Source organism: Capricornis sumatraensis, chromosome 5 (genome assembly GCF_032405125.1).
Source record: "Capricornis sumatraensis isolate serow.1 chromosome 5, serow.2, whole genome shotgun sequence".
In the NCBI taxonomy this organism is placed as follows: domain Eukaryota; kingdom Metazoa; phylum Chordata; class Mammalia; order Artiodactyla; family Bovidae; genus Capricornis; species Capricornis sumatraensis.
The window spans coordinates 66,844,556-66,865,404 of NC_091073.1; the positions used below are offsets into that span (position 1 = coordinate 66,844,556).

Consider the following 20,849-nt stretch of genomic DNA (forward strand, 5'->3'; position numbering starts at 1 on the left):
CGCCCCCGCGTGGTCATTCCCGAGCGCCTTCCCGCCCCCGCAGCCTCCACCCCGTCCAGCCGCTCCCGCTACGAGCTGCTGGGGCCACGAGGGCTTCCCTGGGCTCCACTTTCAGCCTTAATCGGGTCCGAAACTTCCACCAGCGGCCCACTCCCCCAGAAGGCCCTTTCTTCTTCCCGGCCGTTGCCAATGGGAGGGGCAGCTGCTCCCGGAAGGCGGTTCGTGCCCTCGTCTGGCCGAGCCCCATGCGGGTCCGGAGCAGGGCACGGGTCGCGGGGCGGCCCCAGGTTGGCCCCCGCCCCCGCCCCCGCCGGAAGTCCGCGCGTGCGCGTTGGCCGGCCGGGAGCGCGCGTCCGGCGCGGAGGGGCGGCGGGAGCGGGGCCGCGGCCGCTCACAGTGTCCCCGCCCCCGCCCCCCGGCGTTCCGCGGTCGCCGTGACAACCGGAGCGGCGGCAACGGCTGCAGGCGCTTGAGTCCGGCGCCGCCTCCCGGCTGCACCGCCAGCAGGCAGCCGCCGCCCGGCCTTGCAGCTCTCCCCGCCTCCCCTCTCGCGGGGAGGGACCGGCCCGCCCTCCGCCCGCCCGCCTGCCGGAGAGTGAGCGGCGCCGGGGCCGCCCCGCCAGCCCGGCGTTTCCCGGCCGCCGTCCGGGCGCGCGCAGCGAGCGGGCGCGACTATGCCAAGATGGTCCTGCAGGCGCGGAACAAGCACCGGGAGGCGGCCCCTAAGCCGCCCCAGCCGCCCCGCGCCTCGCAGTCACCGCTGAGGGGGTCGCCAGATGTCGGCGCCGGGGAGCCCGGGCCCGAGCGCGCGCCCCCGTCCCCTCGGCGCAAGGGCGCCGCGGGCAGGAAGGGGCCCAGAGCCGAGTCCGCCGCGCCACCCGCCGGGGGCGGCCTCGGGGGGCGCTTGGCGGCCGGGCTGCGCGGGGCGCTGGGCCTGCGGCGCTCGGGGCGCGGCCGAACCTGGACCACGCTCCTGCTAGGTGAGCAGCCCAGCGCGCGGGCGCCGCCGGGACGCGCAACTTTGAGGCGCGGGCCCCCTCTACCCTTTCTCTCCGCTCTCCTCCGGCTTCCGCGCCGCCGAGCTCCGCCGGTCGGTCCCCGCCAGTTTGCAACCCTCTTCGACTTTTCCTGGGACGTCCTTACCTCTTCTTTCACTCCTCCTCCCTCAGGCTCAGCCTTCCTCTCTCCCTTCCTACTTGCTCTCTGTCTCTGCTTAAAAAAAAAAAAAATGGCCCCGAGATCAACAGCTGCCCGGCCTGGCTGCGAACTGGCAGGTCTGCGCTAACCAGACTCAGGCGCTGTTGATTGGCGCGGACCGGCCGCCTTCCCGTTATCTCGGCCCCTGTCCGGGAGGATGGTTTGCTTTGGGTTGGAAGCGATTCTGCTGAGCTCAAAGCAAAAGCTCGTCCGCTGTTCTAGAAAGTTGCTAAACTTACCGTTAAATATTAGCGTGCCTTTTTCGTCTTGACTGCAAACACCGCCGATGGCACTTTGTGATTCCCCTCCGCAAGTACTTTTCAGGTCGCGTTGTGTTTGGGGCGCCCAAGCTGGGACCCTGCTGACCTAGCAATGATTGGTATGGACGGCTCTCCTCTCCATCCACTGCGTTGACCGAACGGATAATGTGTAATGATATGCTGAAAAAAATAAAGTTGAAACATTCACGTGTTGTGGAACGACTTCAGATTTCCTTTGTTTCCTGATTGACATTCTGATAAGGCAAGTTACAGCAGTTTGAATGATAGGCCTGATTTTTCTAAGTCAGCTAGTAAAAAGATGTAACTCTGCCTTTCCTATATAATGTCATTAATGGACTTTGGCTACTGAATTATTTAACTCTTTGTCCTTTCTAATTCCCTTAGTGATATCAAAGAATTTGGAGTTCAGTATAGATCAGGGAATAAAATATAGCATATCAGCCTCCCCTGAGATCACAGGCATTACTAGAAGCCACTCAATTATAAAAAGCCACAGTCATCACACACACATTTTAATGGGTGCAGGTAGGTTGATATTACTATTGGGGTACTTTTTTTTTTTTCTGTGATAGATTCAAGCTTAAAAAATTCAGTATTTTCAATATATTTCTCTTTTTTCAGTAGTGAGCATGAAAAATCTTGTCAGTGTGCAGGTTAGATAAATTCACCTTGGGGAGGCAGCATGGTACAGTGGATGAGACAGAGGCTCCTGATCCAGTTCAAGGTGTTTAAATTTGGTTTAAGTTTGAAGTTATTTCCTTTGTGAGTGTTGCCTTCTCTATGACACGGGATTATCACCTGCCCTGGTTACTCCAGGGCATGTCCTGAGGAGCATAACTCAAAGGAGCTGGGGTACAGCATGGCGAGACAGTTTGTATCTAAGCATTTAACAAGTTTTAGTTGCTATTATAAAAGCACATGCATAATACTGATTTGATATCTGGTGACAGGATAAAGGGGACTTCCCTGGTGGCTCAGTGGTGAAGAATCTGCCTGCAGTGCAGGAGCCGCTGGAGACGTGGGATTCAATCTCTGGATCTGGAAGATCTCCTGGAGGAGGAAATGGCAACCTACTCTAGTATTCTTGCCTGGAGAATCCCGTGGACAAAGGAACCTGGTGGGCCACAGTTCATAGGGTCCCAAAGAGTCGGGCAGGACTGAAGCGACTTAGCACGCATGCACAACAGGATGAAATTGCTTTTTTTTTTCTGGACTATCTGCTATAAACATTAACCACTTTGTAGCAAAATATGGAATGGTATCACTCCTTCAGGGAGGTTATGCAAACAAACCATAGAATATCTGTTGCCATTTTTGTGCATATTTTCTTTGCTCCTAATTGCGTTTCCTTTGAATCTTATATTGGATGGGTATTTAGATCTAGTAATGCTCAGACCTAAGTACAATTTTATATTACTGTGGCAGTGTGGCAGTTCGGGTATTAGGAGGAGGTATAGTGAAGGTCCCACAGTTTTGGATGTATTTGGGCAGTGCGGCCATCAGATGGATGGAGGTTGGATGACCAGACCAAGGTCTAGAGACTTTCTGTCCTTGATAGCTGTTTACATGAGGCCATAGGGCAGCTTATGTTTCTGAGAGATGGCTGAAAGATGGTTCTGGAGAATAGCTGGACCTGGGATCTTTAGTTCTTTCTGTGGATCTGTACTTTCAGATCCTATGAAAAGGAGCAGGGTTTGGACATTTTTGAAAGCTGCCTCATTTCACTCTTCTTTTCCCTCGACAAATCAGTGATAGTTGAGCTGACATGGTGTGGTTTTTTAGTACAGTATTTTGCTATGACAAAAATTGCTTCAGTTATGTTTTGGAAGAAATTTTAACCATTTGGTTCTCCCTGATAGAAGCACACATTTTAAAGAGAGAATGACTTGGCGTTCCTAGTCTCTCATCTCGTCCACATGTGCAAAGCAGTGGTGGGAAACTCACTTCTTGTCAAAGTGGCCCTTTCCACTGTTCAGCAGTATAAGCTCTGTTAAAAAAAATCCGTTTTATTAAACATGTCTTTCTTTTAGGCACTGTTTACAGTCATAAAGAATGGTAATGGTAACAGTCATAAAGAAGGTTTTTGAAATGTTTATTTTTAGAAATTTCAACCTAGTAGCTCCCTTTATCAGCCAGGGGAGGCAGTGGTGTAGTAGAAAAAAACCATGAGTGTTTCTCCAACTTTTTTGATATAACCTTCAGTAAGCAACGTAAGTTCCATTAAACCTGCTCACAGTTGTGAAAATCCAACCCTGTACATTTATGTGTCTGTCTGTCAAACTATTTGTGTATGTCAATGTCCTGGCAGGAAACAGAATTAATAAGTGGCCTGTTTTCAGAAGTATGAGCAGGTTTAAGGAACCCACAAAGGACACTGAAGCACCCAGGGATTGTCACCAGTGGGAAGATGCTACCACTTCTGGACCTGAAATGGAAAGGAGGCTCCCTCCGGAGCTCACAGGGAATGCTGTGCAGTGGGGGCAAGATCATCCAAGAGGAGGGATCCCAGACACTCCTGCCCACCCTCTGATCTCCCACTGGTGCCTCTCACTGGCTGACCTTTGGCAAGAGGCCCAGCTGAATCATTGTGTAGAGTCAGCCTCCTGGGGCTGGGAACAAGGCAGAGAAGGGAGGAGAATGAATTTGAAAAGGGAAATGGAGACTAAGGATCAGTATGTACACAATATTTAAAGTTAAAAGATCATGTACTATACTCACCCTGTAATATACAGTACACCCTGATTTTCTGTTCTGTCCTTTTTCAAAAAATGCTGTTTGTAAACAGCCTTGGAAGAACTGTTTGCTGATTCTGTACCTGTTTCAAACTTGTTGGTGCCTGAGCTAAGCATGTAGCTTTTCTGAGTCTCAGTTTGTACACATATTAAAATGGGAGGCCTGGACTAGACTAGTTCTCAATCTTGGCTGTATACTAGTGTCACCTGGAAACTTAAAAAAAATCCTGATAGCTAAGCCACAGGTCAGACAAATCAGAATCGGGTGGGATGACGTGGAAGGAAGCGTCAGTAGCTTTAAAATCTGATGTTCTGCTTCCCTTTAGGAACAGTCTGTCCCTCATCACAGGCTTCCTTGGACAGAGAAGCCTGGTGGACTATGGTCCATGGGGTCCAAAAGAGTCGGGCATGACTGAGCATCTGAGTATCTATGTCCCTTATCACAGAGCTGACATTCCTATTTGGCAGTAGTCCCCTGGAACTAGTATAACTGCCCCTCCGTTCTTTTAAACGTGGACACAGACAACAAAGTTTGCCAAGGTTTCTTTTAATTTCTATTGTTTTCCCAACATGGACTGTGGGCTGCCGTTTATCATCTGATATGTCTGTTGTATTAACTGGAGATTCATGGAGATGGTGAAGACTAGGGGATGTGGTGAGGGGATAGATTTAAGGGAGAAGGTCAAGAATTCATTCTATCTTGGACATGTTACCTTTGAGACCTTTGTGAGAAGTCCAAGTACAAATGTCAAGTAGGTGAGGGACATAAAAGGGCCGAATGGGAACCTAAAATAGGGAGTCTTCAGCAAATGGGTGATACTAAATTCTTGGAAATTGATGATAGCATTTCTGCATATGTGCGGTTCACCGTGTACCAGGCATAGTTCCAGCTACTTTAGATTAACTGACTTATCTCAAACTCATTTTACTACTAACTCAGTCCTTACCATTGCACTGATTGTCATACCCATGTTACCAAATGGGGAATGTGCGGCACACAGATGTTAAATAACTTGCCCAAGGTCACCCCTAGAATGTGGAAAGGTCAAGACTTGAACCCAAGCAGTATGGCTCCAGAGTTCATGCTCTTAAACACTACTTATAAACATTATGGTTAATCCTATAAAAAGCAGTCCTTGAGCAGGAACAAGTTTAAAAACCAGAAGAATTAATTTTTAGAGTGCATAAATCTACAACTATTGTAACTTTTATTTTTGCTTTAATACTAATTTTTATTTTCTTAGCATTATTACTGTCTCCCCCACCCCCCTTGTAAGTGCATTTAAGAGCTCATTTATCTTCATGTTTGCCTGACATATTTCCTCATATTTGACTTCCTTTCCAAAGTAACAAATTATCAAGTGTGTTTTTCAGTACTTTCACTACATGTAGTTGATTCTTGGATGGCATTTTATAATTTTAATCATAGCAGCAAATGTTAACCTAATAGCATAGTCACCAAAATCAGTCACAGAAATTCTGAGTGATTCATTGTAGTGACCAAGGGTTTATCTTCTAGTTTACAGTAGCACCAACTATATCTTAAAATGAAGTTTATAAATCACTTGGCCAGTAACTTATGAAAACTTGCCATCTTGACAGATTTTTAATTTGAGAGTATTGTTTTAATTGAGAAGAATGAGGATTTATGCTTATTTTCCCACCAACTCCAGTTTGCCTAATAAGCTACTGCTCTGCGTTGTGTTTTCCTGTTACTTCCTAACAGTAACCGCTGCTTTGTGTTGTGCTGCAAATGTCGCAGCTCAGACTCTTTTCCCCATGTTTTCATACTAATCATAAAGTACTTACATAACTAGCAGAGTGCTACTGTTTTCTAGTATGTTAAAAGTTTTTTTTTTTTAAATAAGACCGTTTTGCCAAAATTTTACTTTCATATTAGATTCAAAGGATTTGTTAATGAAAGAAACCACTCGTTACTCACAAATAAACAGTTTCAATTTTTTAATAGAAGATTATTTGACTTAATTTAAATCTATAATCATTAAAAGAAAAATAGAAACAATAGAAAGAAGTAGCAGCGTATACCTCACCAAATTTGGCCAACCTACACCCAGACTTGAAACAGTGCTGGGAAGTCCCAAATGACAGCAATCTGGAGTCCCAGTTGGGAAAAGGTCCCAGGCAGTGTCCACTCCACCAGTGAGACTTCAGATTGCAGCTTTGGGAGCTCCTGCTTATAATCTCAGGCTGCAAACTGATTTCATTGAAAAATGCAGCTCTGGTTTAACTTTTACCGTGCTGTTTGTTTGTTGACTGTGGCTCAGATCATGAACTCCTTATTACCAAATTCAGACTCAAATTGAAGAAAGTAGGGAAAACTGCTAGACCATTCAGGTATGACCTAAATCAAATCCCTTATGATTATACAGTGGAAGTCAGAAATAGATTTGAGGGCCTAGATCTGATAGATAGAGTGCCTGATGAACTATGGAATGAGGTTCGTGACATTGTACAGGAGACAGGGATCAAGACCATCCCCATGGAAAAGAAATGCAAAAAAGCAAAATGGCTGTCTGGGAAGGCCTTACAAATAGCTGTGAAAAGAACAGAAGTGAAAAGCAAAGGAGAAAAGGAAAGATATAAGCATCTGAATGCAGAGTTCCAAAGAATAGCAAGACGAGATAAGAAAGCCGCCTTCAGCGATCAATGCAAAGAAATGGAGGAAAACAACAGAATGGGAAGGACTACAGATCTCTTCAAGAAAATTAGAGATAGCAAGGGAACATTTCATGCAAAGATGGGCTCGATAAAGGACAGAAATGGTATGGACCTAACAGAAGCAGAAGATATTAAGAAGAGGTGGCAAGAATACACAGAAGATCTATACAAAAAAGATCTTCACAACCCAGATAATCACGATGGTGTGATCACTCATCTAGAGCCAGACATCCTGGAATGTGAAGTCAAGTGGGCCTTAGAAAGCATCACTACGAACAAAGCTAGTGGAGGTGATGGAATTCCAGTTGAGCTATTTCAAATCCTGAAAGATAAGGCTGTGAAAGTGCTGCACTCAATATACCAGCAAATTTGGAAAACTCAGCAGTGGCCACAGGACTGGAAAAGGTCAGTTTTCACTCCAGTCCCAAAGAAAGGCAATGCCAAAGAAGCTCAAACTACCGCACAATTGCACTCATCTCACATGCTAGTAAAGTAATGCTCAAAATTCTCCAAGCCAGGCTTCAGCAATACGTGAACTGTGAACTTCCTGATGTTCAAGCTGGTTTTAGAAAAGGTAGCGGAACCAGAGATCAAATTGCCAACATCCACTGGATCATGGAAAAAGCACGAGAGTTCCAGAAAAACATCTATTTCTGCTTTCTTGACTATGCCAAAGCCTTTGACTGTGTGGATCACAATAAACTGTGGAAAATTCTGAAGGAGATGGGAATACCAGACCACCTGACCTGCCTCTTGAGAAACCTATGTGCAGGTCAGGAAGCAACAGTTAGAACTGGACATGGAACAACAGACTGGTTCCAAATAGGAAAAGGAGTATGTCAAGGCTGTATATTGTCACCCTGCTTATTTAACTTCTATGCAGAGTACATCATGAGAAACACTGGGCTGGAAGAAACACAAGCTGGAATCAAGATTGCCAGGAGAAATATCAATAACCTCAGATATGCAGATGACACCACCCTTATGGCAGAAATTGAAGAGGAACTAAAAAGCCTCTTGATGAAAGTGAAAGAGGAGAGTGAAAAAGTTGGCTTAAAACTCAACATTCAGAAAACTAAGATCATGGCATCCAGTCCCATCTCTTCATGGGAAATAGATGGGGAAACAGTGGAAACAGTGTCAAACTTTATTTTTTGGGCTCCCAAATCACTGCAGATGGTGACTGCAGCCATGAAATTAAAAGATGCTTACTTCTTGGAAGAAAGTTATGACCAACCTAGATAGCATATTCAAAAGCAGAGACATTACTTTGCCGACTAAGGTCCGTCTAGTCAAGGCTATGGTTTTTCCAGTAGTCATGTATGGATGTGAGAGTTGGACTGTGAAGAAGGCTGAGTGCTGAAGAATTGATGGTTTTGAACTGAGGTGTTGGAGAAGACTCTTGAGAGTCCCTTGGACTGCAAGGGGATCCAACCAGTCCATTCTGAAGGAGATCAACCCTGGGATTTCTTTGGAAGGAATGATGCTAAAGCTGAAACTCCAGTACTTTGGCCACCTCATGCGAAGAGTTGACTCACTGGAAAAGACTCTGATGCTGGGAGGGATTGGGGGAAGGAGGAAAGGGGACGACAGAGGATGAGATGGCTGGATCGCATCACTGACTCAATGGGCATGAGTCTGAGTGAACTCCGGGAGTTGGTGATGGACAGGGAGGCCTGGCGTGCTGTGATTCATGGGGTCGCAAAGATTCGGACACGACTGAGTGACTGAACTGAACTGATGCTGTTTGTTTTACCTTGTGAGTCATAGGATTTCGTTAGACAGTGATGGGTTGGCCAGACCTCCAGGGGCTCAAGAGTTCCAAGAGTTACTCCCTTTTTTATCTAAAGTGCTTTCTGACTTACTGTGCTTGCAGGCAGGTATGGAATCTGGGCAGTGTCCAGGGAGGTCAGAAGCAGGTCAGAGGCCTGGTCTCCTGAAGCCTGAGCAAGACTTCCTCCATTTTAATGTCCCTAACAAAAGACCTGATTTCTCACTCCTCTCATCTTTGATCTCCTTGGAAGTTTCATGAAAATCTAAAACTTAAAAATTAACTCTTGGAGTTTTATATGTGAGGAGACTAAAGTGAGAGAGGTGAATGGCCTGACATCTCTTGTGAATTCACTGAGGGAAGTCGAAGATTAAAGTTAAGGTATCTTGGCTTCTTGGGGCTTCCCGGGTGGCTCAGTAGTAAAGAATCTGCCTGCCAAGCAGGAGTCTCAGCTTCGATTCCTGGGTCAGGAAGATCCCCTGGACAAGGAGATGGCAATCCATTCCCGTATTCTTGGCTGGGAAATCCCACGGACAGAGTCATCTTGTGGGCTACAGTCCATGAGGTCACAAAGAGTTAGACGTGACTTAGCAACTAAACAACAGTTATCTTGACTTGTTTGATACATCTGTCAAATTGTAGGTTTCGGATCTACAATCTAAGGCAACTGTCAAAGATACTGTAATGGGAACATATTTAGTAGTCCCAACACCTAATTATATGTTCCAAGACGTAATATCGTTTTTAGCAAGAGTTCTACTTTGGTGGCTTATGCTCACTTAGGGAATTGCTCTGTTTGTTAAATCCTTATGGTCAACCTGTCAGCCTCCATTTTATCTTCACATAACTATTTTTTTTTTTTTTTGGAAACTACTAAATTTTGAATTGTTTTTGATTGGTTGGTTGGGACTGTCATTAAATAAAGCAGAGCAAAATATTAAAAATCAGTGTCATAGTTTTCTTAATCGTTTAACAGATAAGCAAAACATGCTACCCAAGAGCAGTTTGGAATTTGGAGAGAATACTTAGCCTTGAGAATCCATAGCTATAACCTTAAAACTTAAATGGCTTATTGATTAATGAACTTGTTAAAATCTCTTGCTTCATATGATGGGCCTGGGGGTGTACTGTGTATATATGGATCTTTTTTTTTTTTTTTCTCTAGGGAAGAGATGCTGCTTCTACATTTTTTTTGTTGTTAGATTTACTGAAGCTTTACAGTTTCACTGATTGCTCAGAAGCATTTAGTGAGCCTAGCATATTATTTCAGGTGTATATTTTATCCTTCTACTTGTTCTTTAAAAACTGAAATGCATTTTTTTTCAGTCAAGAGAAAGTTACTTTATTAAAATTGCTAATGTATGTTACTCTTTGATTTCTGAAATATTTTTGTCCATGTTAGGTGAAGATATGATTTTAAAAGGAAGCTAAAATTTATTGCTTTAAAAACACATGTATTGGGTAGTTGTATTAAGTATTGCCTGCTTTAATATATGTATATACATAAATATTTTTAATATTTGGCTTCTTCCCTGGTGGCTCAGACAGTAAAGAATCTGCTTGCAGTGCCGGAGACCCCAGGTTCAATCACTGGGTTGGGGAGATCACCCAGAGAAGGGAATGGTTACCCACTCCAGTATTCTTGCCTGGAGAATCCCATGGACAGTGGAGCCTGGTGGGCTCCATGGGGTCACGAAGAGTCAAACACAACTGAGCGAGCAACACACTTTAATGTATGTGTATACATAAATATTTTTAAAGTGTGAAAATTTACATTGTATAATTCTCTGTTTAGAAGTCTAATTTTTATACTCTTTGGGGCTGGTGGTATTTACATTCCATGTTCTGTTTTCATTCACCTCAAAGTAAACCTTTGTCCTTGATTTTTAAATTATTTCTCAGGAGTTCTCTCCTTTATGCCAGTACATCCTTTTGGTTAAATGTGCTTATTGACATTTTTTTGTGCTTGAGCTTCCAATGAGAAGCAAACCAGAGGCATGAAACCCAGGCTTTCCTGGAAGCCTTGGTTTATCCCAGTCATGTGACCTTGGGCCTCATGGGAAAATAAGAGCCATTTTTTGCCTCAAAAGGAATTCTGGGTCTTTTTGCTTAATCTTTAAAAGTGCTCAGTGAACTGCAACTGATAAATAGTTAGGTTTATTCATGATAATTGAAATTTCTGAATTTTCCCCTAACTGTTGTAAGATACTATTTTGCTCAGTGTCAAATATATGGAGGAGATTCAAATTAACTATAGTCAACCTTACAAGTATAATTACATAGACCACTGTGAATTCTTGATCTTATCTAGGAGCTATATAGTTTTCTTCCAGTCATGACTGAATTTTAAAATAATCCTGCTTCTCACTTTGAGAGTCAATGTCTTATTAATCAATTGAGTGCATTTTTTGCCTACTGAAACAAGAAAACAAATTAAAAGGGTCAAACCTGCCAAGGCTTTTAGTTTGGGGAGCAGAAATATCCAAAAGGAAAACAGAAAATAATCATGGAGGCCCTTTGGAGAATCTGAAGTCCTTATTAGTGTTAATCGTTGTAGCTCTTGTTGTTTAGTCGCTAAGTTTTGTCCGACTCTTTGCGACCCCATGGACTCTAGCCCACCAGGCTTCTCTGTCCATGGGATTTCCCAGACAAGAATATTGGAGCGGGTTGACATTTCCTTGTTCAGTGGATTTTCCCAACCTAGGATTGAACCTGTGTCTCCTGCATTGGAAGGCAGGTTCTTTACCACTGTGCCACCAGGGAAGTCCCCAGTTGTAGCTATGCAGAGTTATTAAATGCTAGGAGTAGAGATAACCAAGTAAAAACCCTCATTTCACATTTGATGAAAATGAGACTGAGGCTAAATAAGTCATATGAAATCCAAGGAATATTTCTTCTTAAGAATGTAAAAAATAATTTGATTCTTAATTTTAATTCTTTTCCTTTCTTAATTCTCAGCTGTCAGGATTTTGACAGTTTTTCCTTCAGAATACCTTTTGAATTTATGTTTCCCTTTTCATAATAACAGTTGTTAAAAATGTAGCTTTCCAAGCCCCAAGTGAGATCTATTGCATCAGGCTGTCTGAGAGTGGGGGCTCAGGAATGCAGTCTTAACACGCTCCACCACCATCAGTGTTTTCATCCATGGTTGCATGTTAGAATCATCCCCAGTACCAGATCTAGCAATGTCCAAAGCTCTGCGATGATTCACTGTGCTCTCAGTGTTGAGATATTGCCCTTAGAAGTGTTTATAAATCAGCTCAGGGGTCTGGGGATCTGGAATGGGACCTGAGAGTCTGAATTTCTGAGAAGCTCCCAGGTGACCTAATTACTGCTAGAAAACATGTGGAATACAAACCAGCCAATGCTTACATTTTGTGAACAAGTATGAATATTTTGCTCCAGCCGTTTCTGTACCAGTGATAATTAACCTTGACTGTATATTAAAATCATTCGAGTATTAAAATAAACCTGGAGTTTCAGATTTAGAAGCCCTGGATTAATACTCAGACATCTCTAGTTTTATTTAGCAACAGTGATGATTCTAATGCAATCCCAGGGTTTAGATCACTTTTGCTCTATGTTGCTGCTTTATGATGTTCTTTCTGAATCTTGTTCTGTTCCTTTACTGACTGAAAGTGCTTCTGAACCTGTTTTTGTACATCGTGGTGCACAGTAAAAAATGATAATGTTTGTGTGGCATGAGTGTGAGAGTAAATGGTCTCACCCAGGGGGTACTCTGCTGGCTCCCATTCTTGGTACCACTGGTTGAGTAGCTATGACAATACCCGCCGCCGCCCCCCCCCCCATTCCCTATGCCACTGGTGTTCATAGAGCTCTGAGAGCCAGACACACTGTATATATACTGAGTGAGCCTTCAGTTGATACCTCATTATTGTGAGTATCATGTGTATTCTGTATCATCAATATCAGTGATGGGAATTCTTTTGCTATGTTGGATCAGAGTCCACATCCAGCTTTATTGTAGCTGTCTTGGCTACTCAACATAAATCCTCATCTAAGTTGTAATCGTGTCCTGAATCCAACCTCTCCCCCTCACTTCTGCCCACCCAATCCCACTTTAATAAACCCTGCCCTGAGTGGCCATTATTGATCTGCCATCTCAGATTTCTTACAGTTCATAGACTTTGTGCTATTTGCTTGGGTGCGGATGTTCTCTCGTTATTTTATGTACCTAAATCTTATCTGTCGAAGATTTTATCTTTAAAGGCGCAGATGCTGGCTTACATTTTAGTCTCAAGTACTCTAGCATAGGGAACTGTGATAAAGGTAACTTTGGTGGAAAGTTTTTACTTCCGCTTTAGGTTTGAAGGATTCATTAATGAAAGAGTGCCTTACAAACACATAAACAATTTCAACCTTATATAGATTATTTGACTTAATTTAAATATACACATTCATTCATTAAAAGAAAAAAAATTAGAAACAATGGAGAGAAGTAATAGCATTGTTGTTTAGTTGCTGTTGTGCCTGATTCTTTGAGACCCCATGAAATGCAGCACACCAGACTTCCCTGTCCTTCACTATCATATATGTGAAACATACATGTGTAACAACAATACATCACCAACATCCAGACTTGAACAGCGCTGGCGAGTCCTGAATGAGAGCAATCTGGAGTCCCAGCTGAGCAAAGGTCCCAGGCAGTGGCCAGACTGCGGGTGAGACTTCAAATTGCAGCTTTGAGGGATCCCACTATAATTCTGACTCACAAACTGATACCATCATTAGTTTGCATACAAAAAAGCAGCTCTTTTACAATGCCGTTTGTTTCATCTTGTGAGTCACAAGACATCTTAGAGACGGAGCAGGGAAGAGGGGGTTGGCCAGACAATCAGGGGCTCAAGAAAATTCTAAGACCTACTCCCTTTCTTACCTAAAGTGCTTCCAGACTTGCTGTGCTTGCAGGCAGGCATGGATTCCAGGCAGTGTCCAGCAGGTTAGAAGCGGATCAGAGGCCTGCTCTCCTGCTTCTGAAGCCTGAACAAGATTTCCTCCATTTTAACTTCCCTAACAAGGTGTAATCAATTTTCCTGGTGTCTCAGCGGCAAGGAATCTGCCTGCCAATGCAGGTGACACAGGTTCGATCCCTGGGTCGAAAAGATCTTCTGGAGGAGAACATGGCAACCCACTTCAGTATCCTTGCCTAGAAGATCCCATGGATAGAGGAGCCTGACGGGCAATCTGTGGGGTCGCAAAGAGTCAGACACAACTTAGCGACTAAACAACAGCAATACAACAAGCAAGGTTTAATACCTATTGGCAGGACAGGCTTCTCTAAATACCACTCTTGAATGCCTTTAACTTTGAAGGACGAATTAAGAGTTTTCAGGCATATTGCATAATTAAAGTGAAAGTTGCTCAGTCATGTCCGACTCTTTGCAACCGCATAGACAGTAGTCCATAGAATTCTCCAGGACAGAATACTGGAGTGGGTAGCCTTTCCCTTCTCCAGGGGATCTTCCCAAACCAGGAATCGAACCAGGGTCTCTTGCATTGCAGGCCGATTCGTTACCAACTGAGCTATCAGGGAAGCTATCAGGGAAGCTATCAGGAAGCATCATTAAAATGCTAGGTATTTCAGAGGATCGTTGCCCTGTGTAACCTATGTGAAGGGTGTGTGGTGGGACACAGAATGTGGGCTCCATGGTATGAGCCATGGAAAAGCCAATGGGACTTCAGACATGGGGAGGAGATGCTTAAATCTGTATGTTTAGAAATCGACTTCCTTCTCTAGGAAAGACTGTTGGTGTGACACAGGTAGACTACTTGTTAGTGACTTCAGCTTCTGAAAAGAAACTTTTAAACTCTGAATGGTCCCTTGAAAACAACTGTTATTACTATTAGGAAGAGGTTTAATATGGAACTTGTCAGGATTAATTTGAAAATCTTGTCCAGTGGATTTAAGAAAAATTCTTAACTTCTTTTTATGTCATTTTGTCACTTGGGCATTAGGGAGGCCAAAACTGCAGAATGTTTTAAGTATGGATTAACCTCAATTTAGGAATAAGTTGTATTTTTAAATTTTGCAAGTCATTTTGGACTTAGAATGTATTTCTCCATATAAATATTGTTACAAGATGAAGTCATCAAGTGCATGAAGATTGAAAGGGAGGCGGCTCTGTCACTGTGGAGAGAAACAGGCTCAGGAGGGAGACTGTGTCCAGGTTCTTGCTTTGGGGGAAATACCTTTTCAGAGGCCCAGTTTTTCATCTGTAAAATGCGAATGAATACAAGATTGTTGTGAGACTTGGGAGAGCTTGTGAAGGTATTCTGAGAATTAAGGCAAGTCCTAGTTATGAAGTCCAAAGGGATTCAGTGTAGGGTGGGTGGGCAACTGCAGTTGTGGCTGGCTCAGAGGTTAAAGCGTCTGGGAGAGACGTGGGTTCGATCCCTGGGTAGGGAAGATCCCCTGGAGAAGGAAATGGCACCCCACTCCAGTATTCTTGCCTGGAGAATCCCATGGAAGTAGGAGCCTGGTGGGCTACTGTCCATGGGGTTGCAAAGAGTCGGACACGACTGAGTGACTTCACTTTCACTTTCACTTTCTGTGGCCAGCAGGTTGTCACAGAGGGGTGAAGGGAGCCACAGCACCCTAGCTTCACAGTTCCTGCTTTTACCTTGAGGAGGAGGAAGAGAGAAAGGATGGTGGGTGTCCAACTTTAGCATGCAGAAGACTCGGCTGAGGAACCTTAGGAAAGCAGGTCGCGGAGCTCCGCTTCCGAGGAATCCCAACTGGGTGGGTGGGAGGGAGGGTCTGTGGAAGAGACCAGGACTTCTGAGCCACCTGCTAGTGCAAGGCAGCCTGGAGGAAGGGAGAGACTGCGAGAGTTGGGGAGAGATCTGGTGGATCTGCTGGTTGGAGAGGGGATGGGATTCAGGAGCCCTTGAAGACTGAGCAGAACAGCATGGAATAACCTCCTGTTCTGTTTCTTTCTCTGTTGCTTCTGCCCTCGTCACAGCAGTGAAACGATGCAGGCCATGGATGCGGTGGGGAGCAACAAGGGCCACCCCCTCTGCACTCTCTGAGCTGTGGCTGGGCAGAGGAGTGTCAGTGGGAGCAGAGCTGGGGCTGGCCTCTGGAACTCCACTGTGCTGGGGTTCAGGACTGAGAACCTGGAGGCTTAGGCAGCAGGCTGCACCTGGGCAAAGGGTCTGATTTGCACTGATCACGGGGACTCTTATTTTTGAAAACAAAACAATTACATGCACACTGTGTGTGTGTGTGTGTGTGTGTGTGTAGCTAACTATCAAAGTATATTCAACTTTGGTTTATTATGTAGACATGATTTAGGATTATTAAATTTTCCCCCTTATATGCATTAATTCAGCATTTGAGTCTGACTTTGTTTTCAGCTTCTTGCTAAGTACTACTATGGTAGAATTCAGTAAAACATTGTTTTTCCCCTCAGGGAATTGCATTCTATTTTGTTTAAACAAGATTCTAATAATTGGAGAATAATAATTTTCAATGAAGAAGGAGCTCAAATCCTGTAAGGCTGAAAATTGATGTAATGTGACATATAATCTGGTACGAAATTTCTTTAATCAGAAAGTGGAAGGAGTGGCCAGCTTAGTTTCAGAGTATTGGTAATTTGTGTGCTTCCAGCAAAACTTAAGAGCCTTACAGAATTCTCAGTCACAGGATTGCAGTCTTTTGAGTTAGATTACAAAGCAAACCTTCACTCTTTGAACACCATTTTTCTTATAGAATAGTTTTGGAATTTTTGAAAGCTTTTTTTTTAATGTTCTGATGTTTAGAATGACAAAAATAACATATGTGTTAAACTGGAAAAATTGGTTATCAATTTTGTGAACTCCCAAAAGACTATACACAGGATTAATAATCACCAGAATATATTTAGAGAAAATCGTAATCTTTTCCGTAGGCAAGAAGGCATGGAAAGCTCTTTGGGGATGTTTTAAGAAGTTTTTGTCATTATATGTCTTTATGCTTAAATTATGTGCTCACAAGGCAGTATCTGCTTTACTTACTGGGGTTTTCATTTTCAGATGACATATACATAGAATTTATCTCAATTGAATAAATTAAAGCATAATTCTATACTTTTATATAAAAATAGCTTCTGTAGAATACACTGCCCGTTATCAACAGATGAATTGTAGCTTTTTTTTCGTTTTTCTTAAAATAATAAAAGAAAGATGGAAGGGGAATAAGATACTTTAGGGTAAGGAGGCCTTTGTTGCAGCCCTTCCGTCCTCCACAAGAGGCCACACAGTACAGGGGTCTTAGGTCAGAATTCCTGCTTCCAACTTCTGTTTCTCTGTTTATCCGCTTTGTTTCTTGGGCTAGTTTCTAAAATTCCCTGAGAATCAACTTATTATCTATATGTGTGCTGTATGCTAAGTCGCTCAGTCCTGCCGACTCTGCAACCCCATGGACTGTTGCCCTCCTCTGTCCGTGGGATTTCCCAGCAAGAATACTGGAGTGGGTTGCCATTTCCTCATCCAGGGGATCTTCCCCTTCGAACCTGCACCTCGTGAGTCTCCTGCATTGGCAGGTGGATTCTTTACCACTGAGCCGCCTGAAGCCCTTATTATTTGTATACCAGGGAAGTGTTGGTACTTAACACATAGGATGCTTGTGAGGACTTATTATGTTAGTTCAAGTAGAGCACTTAAAAATGCCTGGCAGGTAATAAGAATTCAAATGTTAGCTGCTTTATTACTACTACTGCTACTAATTAACTATTGTTATTGTTAAATTGAAATGAAAACAGGAATTTAAAACATTATGAATTGAAGGCAGATTATGAATCAACCTTGGAAACTGGTTTCTCAGATGCTGAGAAATCCAAGAATTGACTAGTGCTGCCAGGATTAAATTAAAGGAAGGCACCAAAAGGACTTTGTGTCTTCTTCCTTCTGAGAAATTAGAGTATTCTGAGGGAGCAGAGAGCTGATGATCTTGAAAAATCATATGTATTACTGCAGAACTGTGAAGGTCAGAGGCTAATTTAAAGGCATAATATAAAATGCATTTCTGGTAAAGTCTCCAGAATACTGTTTGCCCTCTTTTACCAAAATTACTTAGTATTATTCTAGAAGTTTATTATTATTGTCACATGGGAAGAACAAACTAAAATAGTAAAATTATTAAACAGGAACAAAATTATCGTTTTAAAATATTACTTAAAATGGAGAATTAGAGATGATAAACAAACAAAAATAGACCCTAAAAGAATCAATTGTATAGCAAAGGAAATACATTACAAATAAATACACTTCAAAAATAAATATATTAACAATATCCAGTGAAGTATAATGAAAACAAAATTTCATGTTTATTAGAAGGGGAGAAAGTATTAAAACTCCCAGGAAAGACTTAATAAGAAATATGAGTTAAGTTTATATTATTAGCTCTACTGATAGGAGTTTTGTCAGGGGCAATTGTAAAGAGAGTTTGAATAATTGAATCTATACGTTTATGGATAATAACATATATGTGCTGTAAACATGTCGATTCTTCCCATATTTATTTATCAATGAAGTAAAAATTATAATCTCTAAGGGATTACCAAAGTATAAGTGTAACAGTTCTTCAGTATGATAAAGGTGGTATTTACATTCTATGACAGAAGAATGATTTATTCAGGACATAATAGTTAGGACATTAAGAAAATAAAGCCCAAATTTTATTATGGTAGTATGACATCTTTAAAGGAAGTGGACAGTAGATTGCTCAACAAGAAATCAAAGTTTCAAAAGCTCAAAGAACCCTTTACAAACAAATGTCAAATGATAAACCTAGTTAAATATTTGTAGTTTCAATGATCTAGAAAGAGTAACTCTTTGTCTTTTGTAACCATTAGTATCTTCTAGGTAAAATGAATTTTAAAAATTTTAAATAGAAATACCTCTATAAAAATAAGATGATAAGATCTGAGCTGTTTGTCTTTAATTTCTAAGAGTATTTCATAGTTGGTTTCCTTGTAGTTATTTAATCAGAAGCCTACAATAGGATGAATCTTGTGATATAAGAATACTGTTTTCTGGATTCTTTTTAATGTGTTCTTTGTACTTGTACAGAAGGCAAACTATTGATTCTTGTACGAAACTGGTTTTATTACCAGTTTTTCTCTCTATTTTTCTATTTTCTTTCTCCACCTCTTTTTCTTCCTTCCTGTTTTGTTTTAAATTTATTTAAAAATATTAAAACTTATTATAAAAATCCAGATATTGCAGCATGTATCAAAGTGATAGCTCCTTTTTTCTGTCCCTCTCCAGTCCTGTTCCCTGAAGTTACCATATCTTTATTCTTTTGCCTCTCACCATTGGTTCTATCCTTCTTGCAGTTGAGTTTGTGGAACTTACCATCCAAATGTTTCTTGTATCGTTGTTGGCAAATAATATTAATAGCTCCTAATTTATTTTGTTGAGTGAATGAAAATTATAGCTATATGCTTAATTCTTTTATAATTTAGTCCACTGGTATTTTAAGCAGAGCTCTGGGACTTTTTTTGAAGAGTCCCTATTCTTTATCCACTCCCTATGAGTTCAGGATCTACAGTTCCCAGACTTTATCATGTTTATCTTTGCAATGCTTTTCTGTAAGGTGAAAACACGTTTAATGCTAAAATAATGATTTATGTTTCTTTTTTCTTGCAGCTGCCTTTGCAGCAGTGTTGCACTGGTAAGAACGTTTTTCTCCTATGGTATATTTTAGGCAGATGTTTACAGCCTATCATCCTATTTCATATATATATATATATATATATGAATAATTCCAGTATAAGGATGAATATGTATTACATGCAGCAAACTAGTATGCAAATGTAGTTTAATTGATAAATCAGAGCCAGAAAATGCAATTTTTAATAAAAAAGAGATCTATTATTAATGAGGTTATATTTGAAACTCTGTTTAACATTAATATAGTGTTCATATTGGGAAGATTAAGTTTTTTAATCTTCTGGATAGGAAGAAATATGAATTTCATAAATCAGACATTTTTGAAATAGTAACCCAATGACATTTATAGTTTAATCTATAATTTTATTGTTTTTGGCTTATAGTATCATTATTCTGGTTCATTCTAATTTTAAAATCTAATTTGATGTGTTTTCTTATAGAGAGAAATTTTAGTGGAAATGTAAGATGTATTGAATGGAAGAACAAATATGGATACTGTTCTGTTTGAGTTTTATCACAAAATTAAGTGCAAATAAGTAGAGTATTAATATTTTATTTTTGCTTTTAGAGTTTCTTTAAAAATTATACTTAGTATAAGTTTCAACACTGTTGCTTTGTTACTGTTTTGTTTTATAGGAGTCATATAACACACCTCTTTGAAAATGATCGTCATTTTTCTCACCTCTCAACATTGGAAAGAGAGATGGCTTTTCGCACTGAAATGGTTAGTTTTCATATAGTATTTTATTGTAGTAGTTTAATAACCTAAATATTTTAAGCTTCTTATGGAAATTTTCAAAGATATTTTAAAGTAGAAAGAGTAGACCCAACTCCCCCTACCCATTCCTCTAGCTTCAACAACTGAAGACACATAGCCATTTTTATGTCATCTACATTTTCATACCATCTCTTTTTAAAGGAAACCTCAGATACCATATCATTTCATCTGTAAATATTTTTCATGTATGTCTCAAAGGACTTTTTTGTTAACTGCAGTATCATTGTCATACCTGAAAATATTGAAGACCAGTTACTCAGTATCCTCAAATATCAATCAGAGTTTAAATGACCTGGGGGAATGGGCATTTACTAACCATCAGTTCAGTTCAGTTCAGTCGCTCAATAGTGTCCGACTCTTTGCGACCCCATGAATCGCAACACGCCAGGCCTCCCTGTCCATCACCAACTCCCAGAGTTCACTCAGACTCACGTCCATCGAGTCAGTGATGCGATCCAGCCATCTCATCCTCTGTCATCCCCTTCCTCCTCCTGCCCCCAATCCCTCCCAGCATCAGAGTCTTTTCCAATGAGTCAACTCTTCGCATGAGGTGGCCAAAGTACTGGAGCTTCAGCTTTAGCGTAATAACTCCATAAAGAAGAACTTCTGATGTTCCTCTTTATTTGGACTTTTTCTCTGAGCTACACTTTATACAAGAAAGACAGGAAAATGCTTGATGCTTTCCTTCTATTACAACTTTTTGGAAACATGAGTTGCTTTTCTAGCATCTTTTAATG

The 20,849-nt window shown here is 41.7% G+C and overlaps 1 protein-coding gene across 2 annotated transcripts in view; it reads left to right on the top strand.

Annotated features, from left to right (window-relative positions):
* Positions 1–682: 682 nt before the first annotated feature.
* The window catches only part of DPY19L1 (dpy-19 like C-mannosyltransferase 1), a 95,231-nt gene continuing 75,064 nt past the window's right edge, over positions 683–20,849 (top strand). For both annotated transcript variants that reach the window (XM_068973431.1, XM_068973432.1), the window contains exons 1-3: positions 683–980; positions 19,311–19,335; positions 19,971–20,058. In XM_068973431.1, coding sequence (XP_068829532.1) covers positions 683–980; positions 19,311–19,335; positions 19,971–20,058 — 411 coding nt within the window. The remainder of the gene's footprint in view (positions 981–19,310; positions 19,336–19,970; positions 20,059–20,849) is intronic.